At 43.9% G+C, this 19,012-nt stretch overlaps 2 protein-coding genes across 7 annotated transcripts in view; both read right to left on the reverse strand.

The window, feature by feature from the left end:
* LOC115158554 (discoidin domain-containing receptor 2) overlaps positions 1–6,675 on the reverse strand; it is a 60,317-nt gene extending 53,642 nt beyond the window's left edge. For all 3 annotated transcript variants that reach the window (XM_029707652.1, XM_029707653.1, XM_029707651.1), the window contains exon 1: positions 6,520–6,675. The gene's annotated coding sequence lies outside the window, so the exon portion shown is untranslated. The remainder of the gene's footprint in view (positions 1–6,519) is intronic.
* Positions 6,676–11,448: 4,773 nt separating this feature from the next.
* LOC115158556 (UDP-N-acetylhexosamine pyrophosphorylase) overlaps positions 11,449–19,012 on the reverse strand; it is a 35,905-nt gene continuing 28,341 nt past the window's right edge. For 2 of the 4 annotated variants that reach the window (XM_029707655.1, XM_029707656.1), the window contains exons 8-12: positions 14,205–14,345; positions 13,485–13,673; positions 13,251–13,292; positions 12,377–12,443; positions 12,144–12,236 (exon numbers count right to left, since the gene is read on the reverse strand). In XM_029707655.1, coding sequence (XP_029563515.1) covers positions 12,144–12,236; positions 12,377–12,443; positions 13,251–13,292; positions 13,485–13,673; positions 14,205–14,345 — 532 coding nt within the window. Of the gene's footprint in view, positions 12,237–12,376; positions 12,444–13,250; positions 13,293–13,484; positions 13,674–14,204; positions 14,346–19,012 lie in introns of all 4 variants that reach the window. The other 2 variants (XM_029707654.1, XM_029707658.1) reach the window with 2 other exon arrangements.

Raw genomic sequence — 19,012 nt, forward strand, 5'->3', positions numbered from 1 at the left:
AAGTCATTATTTTTTATTAATCTCTTTCTTCACTATGTTCTCATCATGTTGACCTCAAACCTGAACCAGCAAGAGACAAACAACTTCAGCCTAGTTTGCTAAGCGTTGATCACGGACCAGTTTAGACGTTTGGGTGGTTGTGATATTTGTACACTGGTACTTAGAGTGGGACAAGACTGAGTATGACTGTGCATACTAACCAGTAGTTCACCCTGTCTTTAAATATAACACTTTATTTGTATAGTCCATCTGTAGACGCTCTACAGACTATCATTAACATTTTAACCAACTATCTACTAACCCCAAGTCTAGCTCTAACCCTAACCTTAACCCTTAACCTATCCTCCGCCGTGTCCCCAACAACTGGATGTTCCGGTTTTCAGGGGAAATGGAAAGAGAGCCTGGGACACTACTTCTACTTTTGGACATTAACAAGGGGCTCGTTTGAGTGGTAAGGTGAAAACAAACCGTCTGTAGACGAAAGTTGAGGAGTGAAGTCGAGTGGGGTGCATCTGCGACAGCCAAGAGTCGGACACTGATGTGGTTTTCCAACAGCAAGACTCAGTGCAACATGGCGGTGTTGACATTACAAAGACAAACTTGTATAAACAATGTAAAAATAAAGTGAAAATATAGGTGTGTACATTGTACAATAAATTGGTGTGAGAGAGCCTCAAACATCACATTAATTTGCTCATATCCATGTATACACGAATTGGGGAAAGTTGGTTCCTTTTTCAGTCACATCTTCGGTCACGTTTGCATGGGTCAAACAAAATCACCCTAATGATTGGTTGACAATAGATCCTCCAACAATGCAGGCGATGGCTGCAGGATAAGGTTGGTGAAGAGCAACTGCAGAAACTTGCAGTCGACTGCAGTCAAAACGTCATGGCCTTTGATCACATGATTTTTGTAAAGTTCATGCAGTTGACATGTAGGCGCATGCCAGACAACACCCCTTTTTTCTCCCCAATTTTGTGGTATCCAATTGGTAGTAGTTCAGTCTTGTCTCATCGCTGCAACTCCCGTACGGACTCGGGAGAGGCGAAGGTCGAGAGCCATTTGTCCTCCGAAACCCAACCAAGCCGCACTGCTTCTTGACACAATGCCCATCGAACCCGGAAGCCAGCCGCACCAATGTGTCAGAGGGAACACCGTACACCTGGTGACCGTGTCAGCGTGCACTGCGCCCGGCCCGCCACAGGAGTCACGAGTGCGCGATGAGACAAGGACATCCCTGCCGGCCAAACCCTCCCTAACCCGGATGACGCTGGGCCAATTGTAAGCCGCCCCATGGGCCTCCCGGTCGCGGCCGGCTGCGACAGAGCCTGGACTCGAACCCAGAATCTCTAGTGGCACAGCTAGCACTGCGATGCCGTGCCTTAGACCACTGCGCCACTCGGCAGGCCCTATGCCGGACAATTATTATCCCCATAATGCAACACACTTTGAAAGGCGGTGACCACTGACTTGACAAAAGTGATCTGCTCAAACGCACCCAAGGCGACACTCCTCCACATTTACTGGATTAGTTGAACAGTGCAGAAGAGAACCTCGCAGACAGTTTTTTTCAAATTATTTTTAAGACCAGTATGTAGGGGATCTATACTGAACAAAAATATAAACTCCCTAGTGGGCTGGCCTGGCTCCCAAGTGGGTTGGTCTATTCCCTCCCAGGCCCACCAATGGCCTATTCCCTCCCAGGCCCACCCACCTGCGAATTCCATAGATTAGGGCCTAATTAATTTATTTAAATTGACTGTTTTCCTTCTATGAACTGTAACTCAGTCAAATCTTTGAAATTGTTGCATGTTGCATTTATATTTTTGCTCAGTATAGTTTCAGCTGTTTCTTATACCCCTGCTAGGTTAGTTTACCTATACCCTAACCCTAGCCTTAACCCTAAACCTTATTCAAAGGATGTTTTCACACATGGTCCCTTTCAGCCAATATTCGTGAACTCAGTGCGGGTTTGCTTAATTTTTTGTGTGCAGTGTGAACACTCAAAAGGAACTCCGGACTAGAGGTCGACCGATTAATCGGAATGGTCGATTAATTAGGGCCGTTTTCAAGTTTTCTTAACAATCGGTAATCAGCATTTTTGGACACCGATTATGGCCGATTACATTGCACTCCACGAGGAGACTGCATGGCAGGCTGACTACCTGTTATGCGAATGCAGCAAGGAGCCAAGGTAAGGTGCTAGCTAGCATTAAACTTATCTTATAAAAAAACGATCAATCTTAACATAATCACTAGTTAACTACACATGGTTGATGATATTACTAGTTTATCTAGCTTGTCCTGCGTTGCATATAATGGATGTGGTGCCTGTTAATTTGTCATTGAATCACAGCCTACTTTGCCAAACGGGTGATATAACAAGCGCATTCGCGAAAAAAATCACTGTCGTTGCACCAATGTGTACCTAACCATAATCATCAATGCCTTTCTTAAAATCAAATACACAAGTATATATTTTTAAACCTGCATATTTAGTTAATATTGCCTGCTAACATGAATTTCTTTTAACTAGGGAAATTGTGTCACTTCTCTTGCGTTCTGTGCAAGCAGAGTCAGGGTATATGCAGCAGTCTGGGCTGCCAGGCTCGTTGCGAACTGCGCTAAGACCATTTATTCCTAACAAAGACCGTAATTAATTTGCCAGAATTTTACATAATTATGACATAACATTGAAGGTTGTGCAATGTAACAGCAATATTTAGACTTATGGATGCCACCCGTTAGATAAAATACGGAACGGTTCCGTATTTCACTGAAAGAATAAATGTTTTGTTTTCGAAATGATAGTTTCCGGATTTGGCCATATTAATGACCTAAGGCTCGTATTTCTGTGAGTTATTATATTATAATTAAGTCTATGATTTGATAGAGCAGTCTGACTGAGCGGTGGTAGTCCTATAATAACAACCTAAAACTCCTTACCTGGAATATTGAAGACTCATGTTAAAAGGAACCACCAGCTTTCATATGTTCTCATGTTCTGAGTACATTTGCTTTTTTTAAACCCGAGAATTTAAAGAGGACTGAGATCAGTTATTTTAAAGAGGACTATATGTGAAAACACCCTTTAAGCCTAACCCTAACTTTAGCAAGCAGTTTCTTATCAACAGATAGTTTGTTGATAGTATGACCATTTGTAGAGCACCTACAGATGGACTTTCCGGACTATCCAAATAAAGTGTGACCCACAATAATACATAGAAAAAGTATTCCATGGAATATCCAAACTATCCAAATAAAGTGTGACGCAAAAGAGTACATCAAAATTGTATACTATGGAATATGCTGCCAGCGAGGGGCCTGATCTGTATGGGCTCAGTCAGACATGGACCTACGGCAGGCAGGCAAGTCCATGTAAGCACTGGGTGCCTCTGCTGTGTTTTGAAAGGAGTTGAAATTACACCTGCAATTGCACCTGGTTCAGCAGTGTGTCATTACATCTCTACCTCTGTACAGTGAGGGAAAAAAGTATTTGATCCCCTGCTGATTTTGTACATTTGCCCACTGACAAAGAAATGATCAGTCTATCATTTTAATGGTAGGTTTATTTGAACAGTGAGAGACAGAATAACAACAAAAAAATCCAGAAAAACGCATGTCAAAAATGTTATAAATTGATTTGCATTTTAATGAGGGAAATAAGTATTTGACCCCCTCTCACTCAGAAAGATTTCTGGCTCCCAGGTGTCTTTTATACAGGTAACGAGCTGAGATTAGGAGCACACTCTTAAAGGGAGTGCTCCTAATCTCAGCTTGTTACCTGTATAAAAGACACCTGTCCACAGAAGCAATCAATCAGATTCCAAACTCTCCACCATGGCCAAGACCAAAGAGCTCTCCAAGGATGTCAGGGACAAGATTGTAGACCTACACAAGGCTGGAATGGGCTACAAGACCATCGCCAAGCAGCTTGGTGAGAAGGTGACAACAGTTGGTGCGATTATTCGCAAATGGAAGAAACACAAAAGAACTGTCAATCTCCCTCGGCCTGGGGCTCCATGCAAGACCTCACCTTGTGGAGTTGCAATGATCATGAGAACGGTGAGGAATCAGCCCAGAACTACATGGGAGGATCTTGTCAATGATCTCAAGGCAGCTGGGAGCATAGTCACCAAGAAAACAATTGGTAGCACACTACGCCGTGAAGGACTGAAATCCTGCAGCGCCCACAAGGTCCCCTTGCTCAAGAAAGCACATATACATGCCCATCTGAAGTTTGAATGATTCAGAGGACAACTGGGTGAAAGTGTTGTGGTCAGATGAGACCAAAATGGAGCTCTTTGGCATCAACTCAACTCGCCGTGTTTGGAGGAGGAGGAATGCTGCCTATGACCCCAAGAACACCATCCCCACCGTCAAACATGGAGGTGGAAACATTATGCTTTGGGGGTGTTTTTCTGCTAAGGGGACAGGACAACTTCACCGCATCAAAGGGACGATGGACGGGGCCATGTACCGTCAAATCTTGGGTGAGAACCTCCTTCCCTCAGCCAGGGCATTAAAAATGGGTCGTGGATGGGTATTCCAGCATGACAATGACCCAAAACACAACAAAGGAGTGGCTCAAGAAGAAGCACATTAAGGTCCTGGAGTGGCTTAGCCAGTCTCCAGACCTTAATCCTATAGAAAATCTGTGGAGGGAGCTGAAGGTTCGAGTTGCCAAACGTCAGCCTCGAAACCTTAATGACTTGGAGAAGATCTGCAAAGAGGAGTGGGACAAAATCCCTCCTGAGATGTGTGAAAACCTGGTGGCCAACTACAAGAAACGTCTGACCTCTGTGATTGGCAAGAAGGGTTTTGCCACCAAGTACTAAGTCATGTTTTGCAGAGGGGTCAAATACTTATTTCCCTCATTAAAATGCTAATCAATTTATAACATTTTTGACATGCGTTTTTCTGGATTTTTTTGTTGTTATTCTGTCTCTCACTGTTCAAATAAACCTACCATTAAAAGGATAGACTGATCATTTCTTTGTCAGTGGGCAAATGTACAAAATCAGCAGGGGATCAAATACTTTTTTCCCTCACTGTATCTGGACAGACTCTGAGGCCCCAGGGGGAAGGAGGGAGAGAGGGAGGCAGGGATGGAGAGATAAAGAGAGCGAGGGAGGAGTTGCTAATTGAAATGATATGTCTATTCCTCTGATAACTTAAAGCACATGTTGAGAGCTGGAAGAGAGATGTCAGGACTGGCTATTACCATCAGTGAGGTCATGAACCTGGCTCAACACACACTCTCACATACCCACTCACACCCTGCCAGGAATGGCTAAGGGGTCACACCACATGCCTCACCACCTTGACCTCCCCAGAACAACTGTCCTTTATGACTCTGTGGCAGGGGCGGTTCTGGGGGGGAGGCCAGTGCCCCTGTGACAACAATTTTTGGACCCCCTTGTGTGGAGTATGAAATAATTTTTACATAACTAATTTTTGCTATCGTTCTTTTTTTACATCCGTTATTAGACAGTGGCAACGCGGAACACTAATGATTATGAACATGGTCTTTTGCCTGCTAATGCCTGCAATGCAGTGAAGAAAACGATATGACAACAATAACGTCTAATGTAACTGGCCCTCTAACAGTACAACTGGCCCCAGCTTGGCCCCCCCCAGTTGAAATGGTCTGTATGAAATGGTCTTAGATCCTGTATGAGTCATGACTATGTATATATGATAATTATTTAAAAGAAAAGTGATTGTGTTACGTCCCCACATCAAAATGGCTAAATTTAGCCTCTGTTAGGATTGGATCTGCCACCCACATACCATCTACATACCACCTACGTAATACCTATATACTGCCTGCATGACACAAGAGGACAAGGATAGACACACAAATATGCATGGTATGTATGATAATACCAAGCCAAAATAATGTATCAGGGCCAGGAACTCAAATGGTCTACAGTTGCTCAACTTTTCCAAAACAGAGTGAACAAATGGCCAGAAAAACAAAGCGCAACAAGTTGTCTCTGGGGTTTGAACTCGATGCACGAAAGTGAAAAAGCCTCAAGCTATTTCTGCATTAGTTCCACTGCTGCTTCTCCAGACAATAAAACAAGACTTTCAATATCCCTCTATCAATGGGGAAGCACAACATCTTTTTTGAAGTCAACATTTTTAAAGAGATGTCGTTTTAAACTAAACTAGATACAGTATAATACAGTATGAGTGTAATGGCCTCTGTGTATAGCAGCTGGATTGCAGCGGTGCTTTTTACAGTGAAGTGTGGATCTGAGATAGGCTGCATCTCATCTCTCTGCGATCCTCTATTCTAGTCTGCCATGCAAACAGTAGCTCTCTCTCACTCAAGAAAAACGGGGATATTGGGTTCAAAACTAGAATATAAACACAGACTAGTGTGAGGTACTGACACAATTCTACAGAAAGCAAAAGCATCTCTATAGCTTCCAGTGGAACCCAAACCCTTCACCCTTGAAACACATAAGAAAATTGTTATTTTGGAGAAAAAGGAGGGTTGAAACGTACTTTTAAAGAGTTTTGTCCTTTCAAACCATTTGTTCAGAGGAAGCGGTGTAGTATTCCAGTGAGTGTCCCCAGTTCTGCCACAGAATCCGAGCCTTTTCGATCTTTTCTTCCTCGCTCCGCTCAGTTCCCTCTCATACTCACTGGGCTGATGCAAGACACCCTTGAAAAGAAAAAAAAGAAAGAAAAAAAGAATAAAATGGAGCTTGGAGCGGAGGCAGAGAAAGAGGGGGAATCACATTCTGAGAATTCTTGGGGGCATGCCAAAGTCCCAGAATTTCACATGCTACAAATAAGGTTTCAATTAAGTCAGAGCCCAGTACCCAATCAGAATGCTTTTTTTCTCCTTGAGGAGAAAGTTCTTTGACAGCCTGAAGGAGCGATGAAACCACTTTAATTCACGGCAGCAACAATTCAGAAAGCACAAAAAAACCTAAATTCAACGTTGCATATTCTTGTTGTGTGGAAGAAATTACATTTGATTCTGTTGACAAATACAGTGCCTTCAGAAATGGTTCATACCCCTTGAATAAAACCACATTTTCTGTTAAAGCCTGAAATTCAAAATGGATTAAATGTTTTCTCACCCATCTACACACAATACCTCATAATGACAAAGTGAAAACATGTTTTTGGAAATGTTTGCACATTTATTGAAAATGAAATACAGAAATATCTCGTTTACGTAAGTATTCACACCCCTGAGTCAATACTTTGTTGAAGCACATTTGGCAGCAATTAGAGCTGTGAGTCTTTCTGGGATTGTCTTTAAGAGCTTATCAACCCTGGATTGTGCAACATTTGACCATTATTCTATTCAAAATCCTTCAAGCTCAGTCAAATTGGTTGTTGATCATGGCTAGACAACTATTTTAAGGTCTTGCCATAAATCTTCAGTCAAAACTAACTCGGCCACTCAGGAACATTCACTGTCTTCTTGGAAAGCAACTCCAGTGTAGACTTTGCCTCGTGTTTTAGTGTCAATTAATCTCTGGTGAAAAGATTACTTAACCAGGTTTTCTATGATTTTGGCTATGCTTAGCTACATTCTATTTCTTTTTTTTTTATCCTGAAAAACATTTTAGTGCTGAACGATTACAAGCATACCCATAACACAATGAAGCCACCACTATGCTTGAAAATATGGAGAGTGGTACTTAGTAATGTGTTTTATTGGATTTGCCCAAAGCATAACACTTTGTATTCAGAACAAAAAGTGAATTGCTTTGACAATTTTTTTGCAGTATCAATTTAGTGCCTTGTTGCAAACAGGATGCACAGGCTTCCTTCCTTCTGTACAGGCTTCCTTCTTCTCACTCTGTCAACTAGGTTAGTATTGCAGAGTAACTACAATGCTCTTATCACAGCCATTAAACTCTAACTGTTTTAAAGTCACCATTGGCCTCATTGTGAAATCCCTGAGCAGTTTCCTTCCTCTCCTGCAACTGAGTTAGGAAGGACACCTGTATCTTTGTAGTGATTGGGTGCATTGATACACCATCGAAAGTGTAATTAATAACTTCACCATAATCAAAGGGATATTTAAGGTCTGCTTTTGACCGATTTACCAATAGGTGCCCTTCTTTGCAAGGCATAGGAAAATCTCCCTAGTCTTTGTTCTGGGTGACTAACCTCCCTATGTCTACCTTTGACTCATTTCTCTCTGCCTCCTTCTTTCCACTCCTCTCCTCTTTTGACCTCACCCTCCCCCCTACTCACAAGGCAGGCAATACGCTTGACCTCATCTTTACTAGATGTTGTTCTTCTACTAATCTCACTGCAACTCCTCTCCAAGTCTCCGACCACTACCTTGTATCCTTTTCCCTCTCGCTCTCCTCCAACACTACTCACTCTGCCCCTACTCAGATGGTATTGCGCCATCGCAACCTTCGCTCTCTCTCTCCTGCTACTCTCTCCTCTTCCATCCTATCATCTCCCATCCTATCATCTCTTCCCTCTGCTCAATCCTTCTCCAACCAATCTCCTGATTCTGCTTCCTCAACCCTCCTCTCCTCCCTTTCTGCATCCTTTGACTCTCTATGTCCCCTATCCTCCCGGCTGGCTCGGTCCTCCCTCTCTCTCCAGATGAAATCTTGTGACTTGTGATGGCCGGCCGCCCAACAACCTGCCCGCTTGACCTTATCCCCTCCTCTCTTCTCCAGACCATTTCCGGAAACCTTCTCCCCTACCTCACCTCGCTCATCAACTCATCCTTGACCGCTGGCTACGTCCCTTCTGTCTTCAAGAGAGCAAGAGTTGCACCCCTTCTGAAAAAACCTACACTCGATCCCTCCGATGTCAACAACTACAGACCAGTGTCCCTTCTTTCTTTCTCTCCAAAACTCTTGAGCGTGCCGTCCTTGGCCAGCTCTCTTGTTATCTCTCTCAGAATTACCTTCTTGATCCAAATCAGTCAGGTTTCAAGACTGGTCATTCAACTGAGACTGCTCTTCTCTGTGTCACGGAGGCTCTCCGCACTGCTAAAGCTAACTCTCTCTCCTCTGCTCTCACACTTCTAGACCTATCTGCTGCCTTTGATACTGTGAACCATCAGATCCTCCTCTCCACCCTCTCCGAGTTGGGCATCTCCGGCGCGGCTCACTCTTGGATTGCGTCCTACCTGACAGGTTGCTCCTACCAGGTGGCGTGGCGAGAATCCGTCTCCGCACCACTGGTGTCCCCCAGGGCTCAGTTCAAGGCCCTCTCCTATTCTCGCTATACACCAAGTCACTTGGCTCTGTCATATCCTCACATGGTCTCTCCTATCATTGCTACGCAGACGAAACACAATTAATTTCCTTTCCCCCTTCTGATAACCAGGTGGCGAATTGCATCTCTGCGTGTCTGGCAGACATATCAGTGTGGATGATGGATCACCACCTCAAGCTGAACCTCGGCAAGATGGAGCTGCTCTTCCTCCCGGGGAAGGACTGCCCGTTCCATGATCTCGCCATCAAGGTTGACAACTCCATTGTGTCCTCCTCCCAGAGTGCTAAGAGCCTTGGCGTGTCCCTGGACAACACCCTGTCGTTCTCCGCTAACATCAAGGCGGTGACCCGATCCTGTAGGTTCATGCTCTACAACATTCGCAGAGTACGACCCTGCCTTACACAGGTAGCGGCGCAGGTCCTAATCCAGTCACTTGTCATCTCCCGTCTGGATTACTGCAACTCCCTGCCTGTGCCATTAAACCCCTACAACTCATCCAGAACGCCGGAGCCCGTCTGGTGTTCAACCTTCCCAAGTTCTCTCATGTCACCCCGCTCCTCCACACACTCCACTGGCTTCCAGTTGAAGCTCGCATCTGCTACAAGACCATGGTGCTCGCCTACGGAGCTGTGAGTGGAACGGCACCTCCGTACCTTCAGGCTCTGATCAGTCCCTACACCCAAAGAAGGGCACTGCGTTCATCCACCTCTGGCCTGCTCGCCTCCCTACCTCTGCGGAAGCACAGTTCCCGCTCAGCCCAGTCAAAACTGTTCGCTGCTCTGGCACCCCAACGGTGGAACAAGCTCCCTCACGACGCCAGGACAGCGGAGTCAATCACCACCTTCCGGAGACACCTGAAACCCCACCTCTTTAAGGAATACCTGGGATAGGATAAAGTAATCCTTCTAACCCACCCCCCCAAAAAAAGATATAGATGTACTATTGTAAAGTGGTTGTTCTACTGGATATCATAAGGTGAATGCACCAATTTGTAAGTCGCTCTGGATAAGAGCGTCTGCTAAATGACGTAAATGTAAATGTAATGGTTCAATCTGTGTTGAAATTCACTGCTCGACTGAGGGACCTTACAGATAATCGTATGTGTGGGGTACATAGATGAGGTAGTCATACATTTTTTTTTTTTTTAAAACACTATAATTGCACAGAGTGACTAAATACAACATGAGACTTGTTAAGCAAACTTTTACTCATTCATTTATTTAGACTTGCAATAACAAAGGGCTTGAATGCTTATTGACTCAAGACATTTCAGCTTTTCATTTTTATTATGGGGTACTGTGTGTAGGCCAGTGAGTACATACTGCAAGTACACACAGATACTTACAATTGTTATACAATTCATGAAGCACTTTTATACGTTGATAACACTCGGACCACCGAATGAGCTCACCTTAGTGATGAGTATGGACAGTCACCACCTGATGACATCATCACAGCCAGTGTTCCATAGCTGATGTGGACTAAAACACCAGACTCAGGAAATAAAAGGGATAATGAGGATTAAGGAGGTAAGGATCAACGTATCAAATAATGGTAAGGGGGTGGAATTCCCCTTTAAATGCACCCCTTCCTTCATGATGGAAAAGCATGGTGTGGCTTAGTGAGGAAAGCACGCTCTACAGTAGTCCAGTGTGCTAAAACTCTATCGATGCACATGGTCATGTCTCATATCTGCCTGAAGAAATATAATATTCTACAATAGACATCAAGGTAATTTACCTCAGTCAATTAAACATTTACACTTTACATTGAGGTATACTTTATAAAAGTGTTACGTAGGCATATCCCTCGGTCACTGCAATACCTTCTGTCAGAGATATTGTAGCGGGAGTGAGAGCAAGTGAAAGAGGGAAAAGAGAGGAAGAAAAAAGGAGAAAGTGAGAGATAGAAAGTGAGAGGAATTGTTTGTGTGTGAGAGACAGACTGTTAGCAGCCACAGAGTAGATTTCCTGAGTGGCTGCAGCAGTAAGTGTAGCATGCTCACTATGGCCCATCTTAAACACAAACCATGTGCTGCTTGCTGGAAACTCTGATTCAACACACCAGGCCTTCTAATGCAAAAAGACACACCCATCACACATGCACACAGAGACCGACAAATCTACACACACAGGGTGCGCACATGCAGACAACTACGCACACACACAGGTGCACGCACACACCACGCTAACCTTAGGTTTAATCAAAGAAGACTCATACCTCTTCAAATTGGATATTTCTTTAATAAAGAAAATGGAAAACAATTCTTATGTCAACAGCGTCATTTGGAAGCCAATCAGGCAGAAGACTAGCAGTAGTGTGCTAGCAGTAGTGTGCTAGTTATCATTAAAAAACTATTTCCATGAACCAACATTACATGTTAATAATAAATCAATCAATTATATTAGGTTCATCTGACTACAATTGCTGTACCTATCTCCATTTGTATCTGTATGTACAAATCACTTGGTAAAATGCATAGGTGGTCATTTCCATCTACAAGACAGATAAAAAAAATTGGACTTAAGCAAAATAAATAGCTTGATCTTCAGACTGCTTCATCCAGCCCCGCAAGGCTTCTGTCCTTCATCCTATGCTGCGTACACGTGTTCCTCAGAAAAAAACTAACATTTGGAAAACATTCCAACTGGAGGTTGGATCTCATTGGTACTGAGTTATAGCACGGGTTTCCCACTTATAATTCCAATTAAGAAGCTTGTTTTTGGATGCCGGAAATGCATTGTTTCAATTATTTAGGAAAGCAAATGAACGCAGCATTATTGCACGGAAACAAACGTCACAGTTTCATCCAGTTGTAGGGAGGAGGAGAGGGAGTGGGGGAAGGAGTGGAATAGGTCTTTGGCTCATCTCTGGTTTTTGCTCACTTGCGCTCTCTCCCTCCCTCTATTTTCCATCCCTCACAAGCCATTCTTCACCAGTTCGTGGGCTCCACTTTCATCGATGACCAGGGTAGGGCGGAACTCTCGGCCACTCACCAGCTCCTCCAAACCCTGCAACACAACAGGAAGTGACATCAGGCTTTTATATCATCAGCACTAGTAAAACTGAATTAAGTAACTATAACAGGAATCACTTTTTAATATTTATTTCTATTTGAACAGGTGCCTACTGTTAAGTCCCTCCCTCTTACCTCTCCGCCATAGGACACCAGTGGGGAGATCTCACATTTGATTGGCAGGTCTGTTCCATCCTTCAGACTGTGGGGAAAAGAAAAGAAGGAAGGAATGAGAGGAGGAAAGGTCGAGTGCTTTTCTCTTGTGTATGGAGTAGAAAAGAGAAGAGGCAGCTGGATGTGTGATTCTCTGCTCCAGCTGTTCTTAGATGATTTTTTGGAGCAAAGCATTAAAACGTTCACATCAGAGAGACTGCTAGAACTTTTTCCTGGACCCAGATGAACCCTATTCCTGGGCTAAAAAGCACTTTCAGAGATTCCATTTAGTCCAGGAGTAGGCTTCATCTAGGTCCAAGAAGACTAAGTAGGCAGTTTGAAGTGAAAGTGAATGAAGTCTATATTGATTGGGAGAGAGCATATATCACACAGAAAGAGCCAATACACCTTATTGCAATCTAATGACACCACTAAGTAGCATTTATGAACATTTATGAATGTAATAAATATAAAAAAATGCTGTTGAATAAACTACTTTCATTTAAATGATAATCTTTGAACAAGGATTTAAATGTATTTAGTGTTGCCGTCACAATCACAGGTAACTGGCCAACATCAGATCTGAAATGGCCACTCAAAATCAATTGCAAAGCATGCCCAGTGCCCATTACCCAACATGCTCCACATTCCATGGGTTAGTAGCTACTGTCCCAGTTAGCACTAGGCCCTGCACCAATATCTTATGCATCCTTCCCTCCCTCCCTCCCTCCTTGAGATAATCACAGAATTGAGACACAGCCCAGGTGTGGGTGTGTGTGTGACAGTGGGTTACAGTGTGAAAGCCAAAGCCCCGTCACCATGCAGTAACTCAGTCAGTAGCACAGAGAATAGTTACTTCTGGTTGACATCAGCTGTGCCACATCCTGCAGGTCCGTTTCTGGAAACATTACACAGGACACACAGGGTTAAGGGGAACCTTAAGAGGGATGCTGTGAGAAAAAGTGGGATTGTGGAAAAGGTGTGACAGGGAGACTATATGGTGATGAACGTGACAATAGGTGGTGAGATAAATAGAATGTATACTCACTGTGAGTGTGTGTGTGTGTGTGTGTGTGTGTGTGTGTCTCACCTGGGTATAGCAGGCACACGTGTCCCGTTCTCGTCTATAAAATGTCCAGCAGCATTGAGGACCCAGCGGTGATGCAGGGACATGAGGGCGTGTTTCACCGTGGTGGGCGTGTCTTTACCGTCCTGGCTGTCGGCGTTTTTCAGGGCAGAGAACTCGTCTTCACGAAGAACCTCATACACCACAAAGGCCCTGAGACACGCAAACACACACAGTATGAAAATGCATCTTTAGTGCTACCTTTTCCAAGGTAACCCACCCCCAGAACAACAAAACATATTTATCAAAACAACCTGAGAATGGCAGAGTTCTAAAATAGAGCCACATAGAATTGCGTCCTCATTGCAATGAGGAATCCTTTGACTCCATGTAAAGTTCTAAAAGCAGCAACATGACACAGAGGTGATCTCATGAATCAACCGCTGAGAGAGAGACTGGAGCAGCTCGTAAAACCTACATCTTACAGGCCCCAGCAGCAAGAGGAGGGCTGGGCTGGCTCTGGGACAGTGGCTATGGAGCTGGGGTTTGGGCTAGGTGTCTGAGGTCCTGGAACCTGCCAAGGAGTTGGGGGATGAAAGCTGGGGCTCCAGAGATCTGGGTGTCAGGACCTGGGTCTTACTAACGGATGCCTGGCTGTGTCTCCCCCTTTCCTCTCCGCAGGTTAAGAGGAAATGCAGCCAGCTCCACACATGCTAAAGCCAGCTGGAAAATCACTACACTTACTTGGCAAACTGGAATATGTCAAAGACAAATTTTTCCATTTTAATCCCGTTGGGTTTGTCGGGTTTGATTAGCCGTCCCTGCGTGTCCACATACGGGATTTTCTTCTGGGCCACGTGATGCTGCAGCTGAGGCTCGAACATCCTGAGAGAGAGTTTCAAGTTTCAATGTCACATGCACAAGTAATGGCTTTTTTTGCGAGCTCTAACTCCAACAATGCAGTAATTAATAACAATGTAATACAAAAAATAACAAGGTAGAACAAGAACACATGAGATATAAAAACAAGAACAAGTAAGTGCACACACACACATATATTAAAGGTCAGTTCCAGTACCATATTTACAATGTGCAGGGATACTGGATTGATAAAAAGGTAGATACAGTGCCTTCAGAAAGTATTCACACCCCTTGACTTATTCCACATTTTGTCATGTTAAAGCCTGAATATGAAATGGATTACATTTTTACCCATCTACACACCCCATAACGACAAAGTGAAAACATTTTTTTATTTTGGCAAATTTATTGAGAATGAAATACAGAAATATCAAATTTACATAAGTATTCACACCCCTAAGTCAATACATGTTAGAATCACTTTTGGCAGCGATTACAGCCGTTTGTCTTTCTGGGTAAGTCGCTAAGAGCTTTGGATACCTGGATTGTACAATATTTAGCCATTCTTTTCAAAATTCTTCAAGCTCTGTCAAATTGGTTGTTGATACACAACCATTTAAGTCTTGCCATAGATTTTAAAGACGATTTAAGTCAAAACTATAGGTTGGCCACTTAGGAACATTCACGGTCTTCTTGGTAAGCAACTCCATTGTAGATTTGGCCTTGTGTTTTAGGTTATTGTCCTGTTGAAAGGTGAATTTGTCTCCCAGTGTCTGGTGGAAAGCAGAATAATCCAGGTTTTCCTCTAGGATTTTGCCTGTGCTTAGCTCCTCTCCATTTATTTGTTATCCTGAAAAACTCCCCAGTCCTTAATGATTACAAGCATACCCATAACATGATGCAACCACCACTATGCTTGAAAATATGGAGAGTGGTACTGTGTTGTATTGGATTTGTACAAAACATAACACTTTGTATTAAAGACAAAAATGTAATTGATTTGCTACTATTTTTTGCAGTATTACTTTAGTGCCTTGATGCAAACAGGATGCATGTTTTGTAATATTTGTATTCTGTATAGGCTCCCTTCTATTCACCCTGTCAACTAGGTTAGTTTTGTGGAGTAACTACAATGTTGTTGATCCATCCTTAGTTCTCTCTTATCACAGCCATTCAACGCTAACTGTTTTAAAGTCACCAGGAGTTAGGAAGGACATCTGTATATTTTGTAGTGACTGGGTGTATTGATATACCATCCCAAGTGTAATTAATAACTTCACCATGCTCAAACGGGATATTGAATGTTCGGTTATTTTTTTTTTTTTTTAACCCATCCACAATTAAGGGCACTTATTGGTAAGGCATTGGAAAATCTCCTTGGTCTTTGTGGTTGAATCTGTGTTGGAATTCTCTGCTCGACTGAGGGACATTATAGATAATTGTATGTGTGGGGTACAGAGATGAGGTAGTCATAAAAAAAAACATGTTAAACACTTATTGCACGCAGAGAAAGGCCATGCAACTTGTGACTTGTTAAGAAAATGTTAACTCCTGAACTTATTTAGGCCATAACAAAAGGGGTTGAATACTTATTGATTCAAGACATTTCAGCTTTCATTCTTAATTCATCTGTAAAAAAAATTAAAAACATAATTCCACTTTGACATTATGGGGTATTGTGTGTAGACCAGTGACAAACATCTCAATTTAATCCATTAGAAATTCAGAATATGGAAAAAGTCAAGGGGTGTGAATACTTTCTGAAGGCGCTGTATGTATAGGGGTAAGGTGACTAGGCATCAGGATATATGATAAACAGAGTAGCAGCAGCGTATATGATGATTGTATGGGAGTGGGTGTGCGTGTGCGTAGAGTCAAAACAAACTTTGTCACATTGGCCGAATACAACAAGTGTAGACTTTACCGCGAAATGCTTACTTACAAGCCCTTAATCAACAGTGCAGTTCAAGAAGAAGAAAATATTTACCAAGTAGACTTAAATAAAAATGTATAATAAAAAGTAACACAATAATAATAATAACAACGCTATATACAGGGGGCACCGGTACCGAGACAGTGTGTGGGGGTACAGGCTAGTTGAGGTAATTGGTACATGTAGGTGGGGACAAAGTGACTATGTATAGGTAACAAACAAACAGCGAGTAGCAACAGTGTACAAAAGGGAAGGGGGGTCAATGTAAATTGTCTGGTGGCGATTTTATGAATTTTTCAGCAGTCTTATGGCTTGGGGGTAGAAGCTGTTGAGGAGCCTTTTGGTCCTAGACCTGACGCTCCGGTAGCAGAGAAAAACAACAGTCTCTAACTTGGGTGACTGGAGTCTGACAATTTTATGGGCTTTCCTCTGACACCGACTATTATATAGGTCCTGGATGGCAGGAAGCTTGGCCCCAGTGATGTACTGGGCCGTTCGCACTACCCTCTATAGCACCTTATGGTCAGATGCCGAGCAGTTGCCATACCAGGCCGTGATGCAACCGGTCAGGATGCTCTCGATGGTGCAGCTGTAGAACGTTTTGAGGCTCTGGGGACCCATGCCAAATGTTTTCAGTCTCTTGAGGGGGAAAAGGTTTTGTCGTGCCCTCTTCACAACTGTCTTGGTGTGCTTGGACCATGATAGATCGTTGGTGATATGGACAGCAAGGAACTTGAAAAACTCTACCCACTCCACTACAGCCCCGTCAATGTTAATGGGGGCTTGTGCGGCCCGCCTTTTCCTGTAGTCCACGATCAGCTCCTTAGTCTTGCTCACATTGAGGGAGAGGTTGTTGTCCTGGCACCACACTGCCAGTTCTCTGACCTCCTCCCCATCTCATCGTTGTCGGTGATCAGGCCTACCACTGTTGTGTCGTCAGCAAACTTAATGATGGTGTTGGAGTCGTGTTTGGCCACGCGTTCGTGGGTGAAAGGGGAGGGGACTAAGCACACACCCTTGTTGGGCCTCCCATGCTGAGGGTCAGTGTGGCGGAGGGGATGTTGCCTGCCCTCGCCACCTGGTGTCGGCCTGGGAGGAAGTCCAGTATCCAGTTGTAGAGGGATGTGTTCAGTCCCAGGGTCCTAAGCTTGGTGACTAGCATGGAGGGACAATGGTGTTGAACACTGAGCTTTAGTCAATGAACAGCATTGTTACGGATACAGGTATCCTGTGTGTGTTTCTTTTCTCTCCTTCTCCCCTCACAGGTGACAATCACATCCCTTTCCCTTGGTTTAAAAACCCAGTCAGTTGTTTTCTCCCCAGATCAATCTCTGTGCTCAATCTCTCTCAAACTCATTCTCTCTCAGTAAACTCAATCTCTCTCTGTATTGATCTCTTTTGTTTTTGCAACTACATGTCACTTTGTCCATCCCACCTGTGAGTATTGTTTTTGTTAAAGTGTTGACTGTTTGTTGGTGGGAAAAGGGGGTACCAAGACCAGTCGCCCATGGGCCTACATTACCCGTAGGAAAACAGTGTCTAAATACACTAGTTAGAACTGGGCGGACCCCCCACTGTATTTTTGGTTAGTTAGCTAGCCGTTATTGAAATAGGCTAATCTAGCTTAGGGGGGTTTTTGGCTTATTGTTTCTTTCCTTGGGTCCAGCTCAGCCCCTCTTCCCACACCCTATTACCGTGTGTTTGAAAATAAACCAGTAGTGTTTGACGGTAGATATACGTTGTCTATGGCTTTTGTTCTCGCTGTTTATCACTATTATAATTTGCATGAGTTATGTTACGGCTCTCGTTTCCATCTCCCCTAGACTGCAGGGCCAAAGGGATTCGTAACAAGCATTCTCACATAGGTATTCCCCTTATCTAGGTGGTTGAGGGCAGTGTGGAGTGTAATTGAGATTGTGCCGTCTATGGCTCTGTTGGGGTGGCATGCAAATAGGAGTGGGCCTAGGTGTCTGGGATGATGGAGTTCATGCGTGCCATTAACTAGCCTCTCAAAGCAGTTCATGATTACAGATGTAAGTGCTACAGGGCGGTAGTCATTGTGGCATGAACCCTTAGAGTTCTTGGGAACAGGAATGATGGTGGTCATCTTAAAACATGTGGGTATTACAGACAGGTAAAAAATGACTGAATATGCCTGCCAGCTGTTCTGCTCATGCTCTGAGAACACACCCTGGAATACCATCGGGCCATGCGGCCTTGCAGGTGTTGACCTGAATAAAGACTTTACTCACGTCGGCCTCAGAGAGCGAGATCACCCAATTTTCTGAGTCGGTGGCGGCCCTAACACGCGGCGTGATGTTATTATCAAAGCGTGTATAAAATGCATTGTGCTCGTCTGGTAGAGCGACATCACGCTGGGTCTTCCTTTGTAATCCGTAATGGACTGGAGCCCCTGACACATGGCGGAGCCTGTGTAATATGACGTCACCTTATTCCTATATTGTCCTTTTGCTCGTTTGAGGAGTCTGTCATAGCGGGACTTCTTATACTTGTTCCTGTCCTCAGCCATAGTCTCGGGGTTGTATGCGGTAGCCCCATCCTTTAGTTTAGCGCCAACCTCCGTGTTAATCCAGGGCTTTTGATTGGGGAAACAGAAAACCTTCACTGTGGGGACAACGTCGCTGATGTATTTCCTAATGAAGCCGATGACTGAGGTGGTTAGCTCTTGAACGGGTGAACAATGGGTCAACACTTCCACCGCACTCGGGTCAGCACTCCAGTTGTTGTTGATGAAGAG

The sequence above is a fragment of the Salmo trutta genome, chromosome 22 (genome assembly GCF_901001165.1).
Source record: "Salmo trutta chromosome 22, fSalTru1.1, whole genome shotgun sequence".
NCBI classification, from domain to species: domain Eukaryota; kingdom Metazoa; phylum Chordata; class Actinopteri; order Salmoniformes; family Salmonidae; genus Salmo; species Salmo trutta.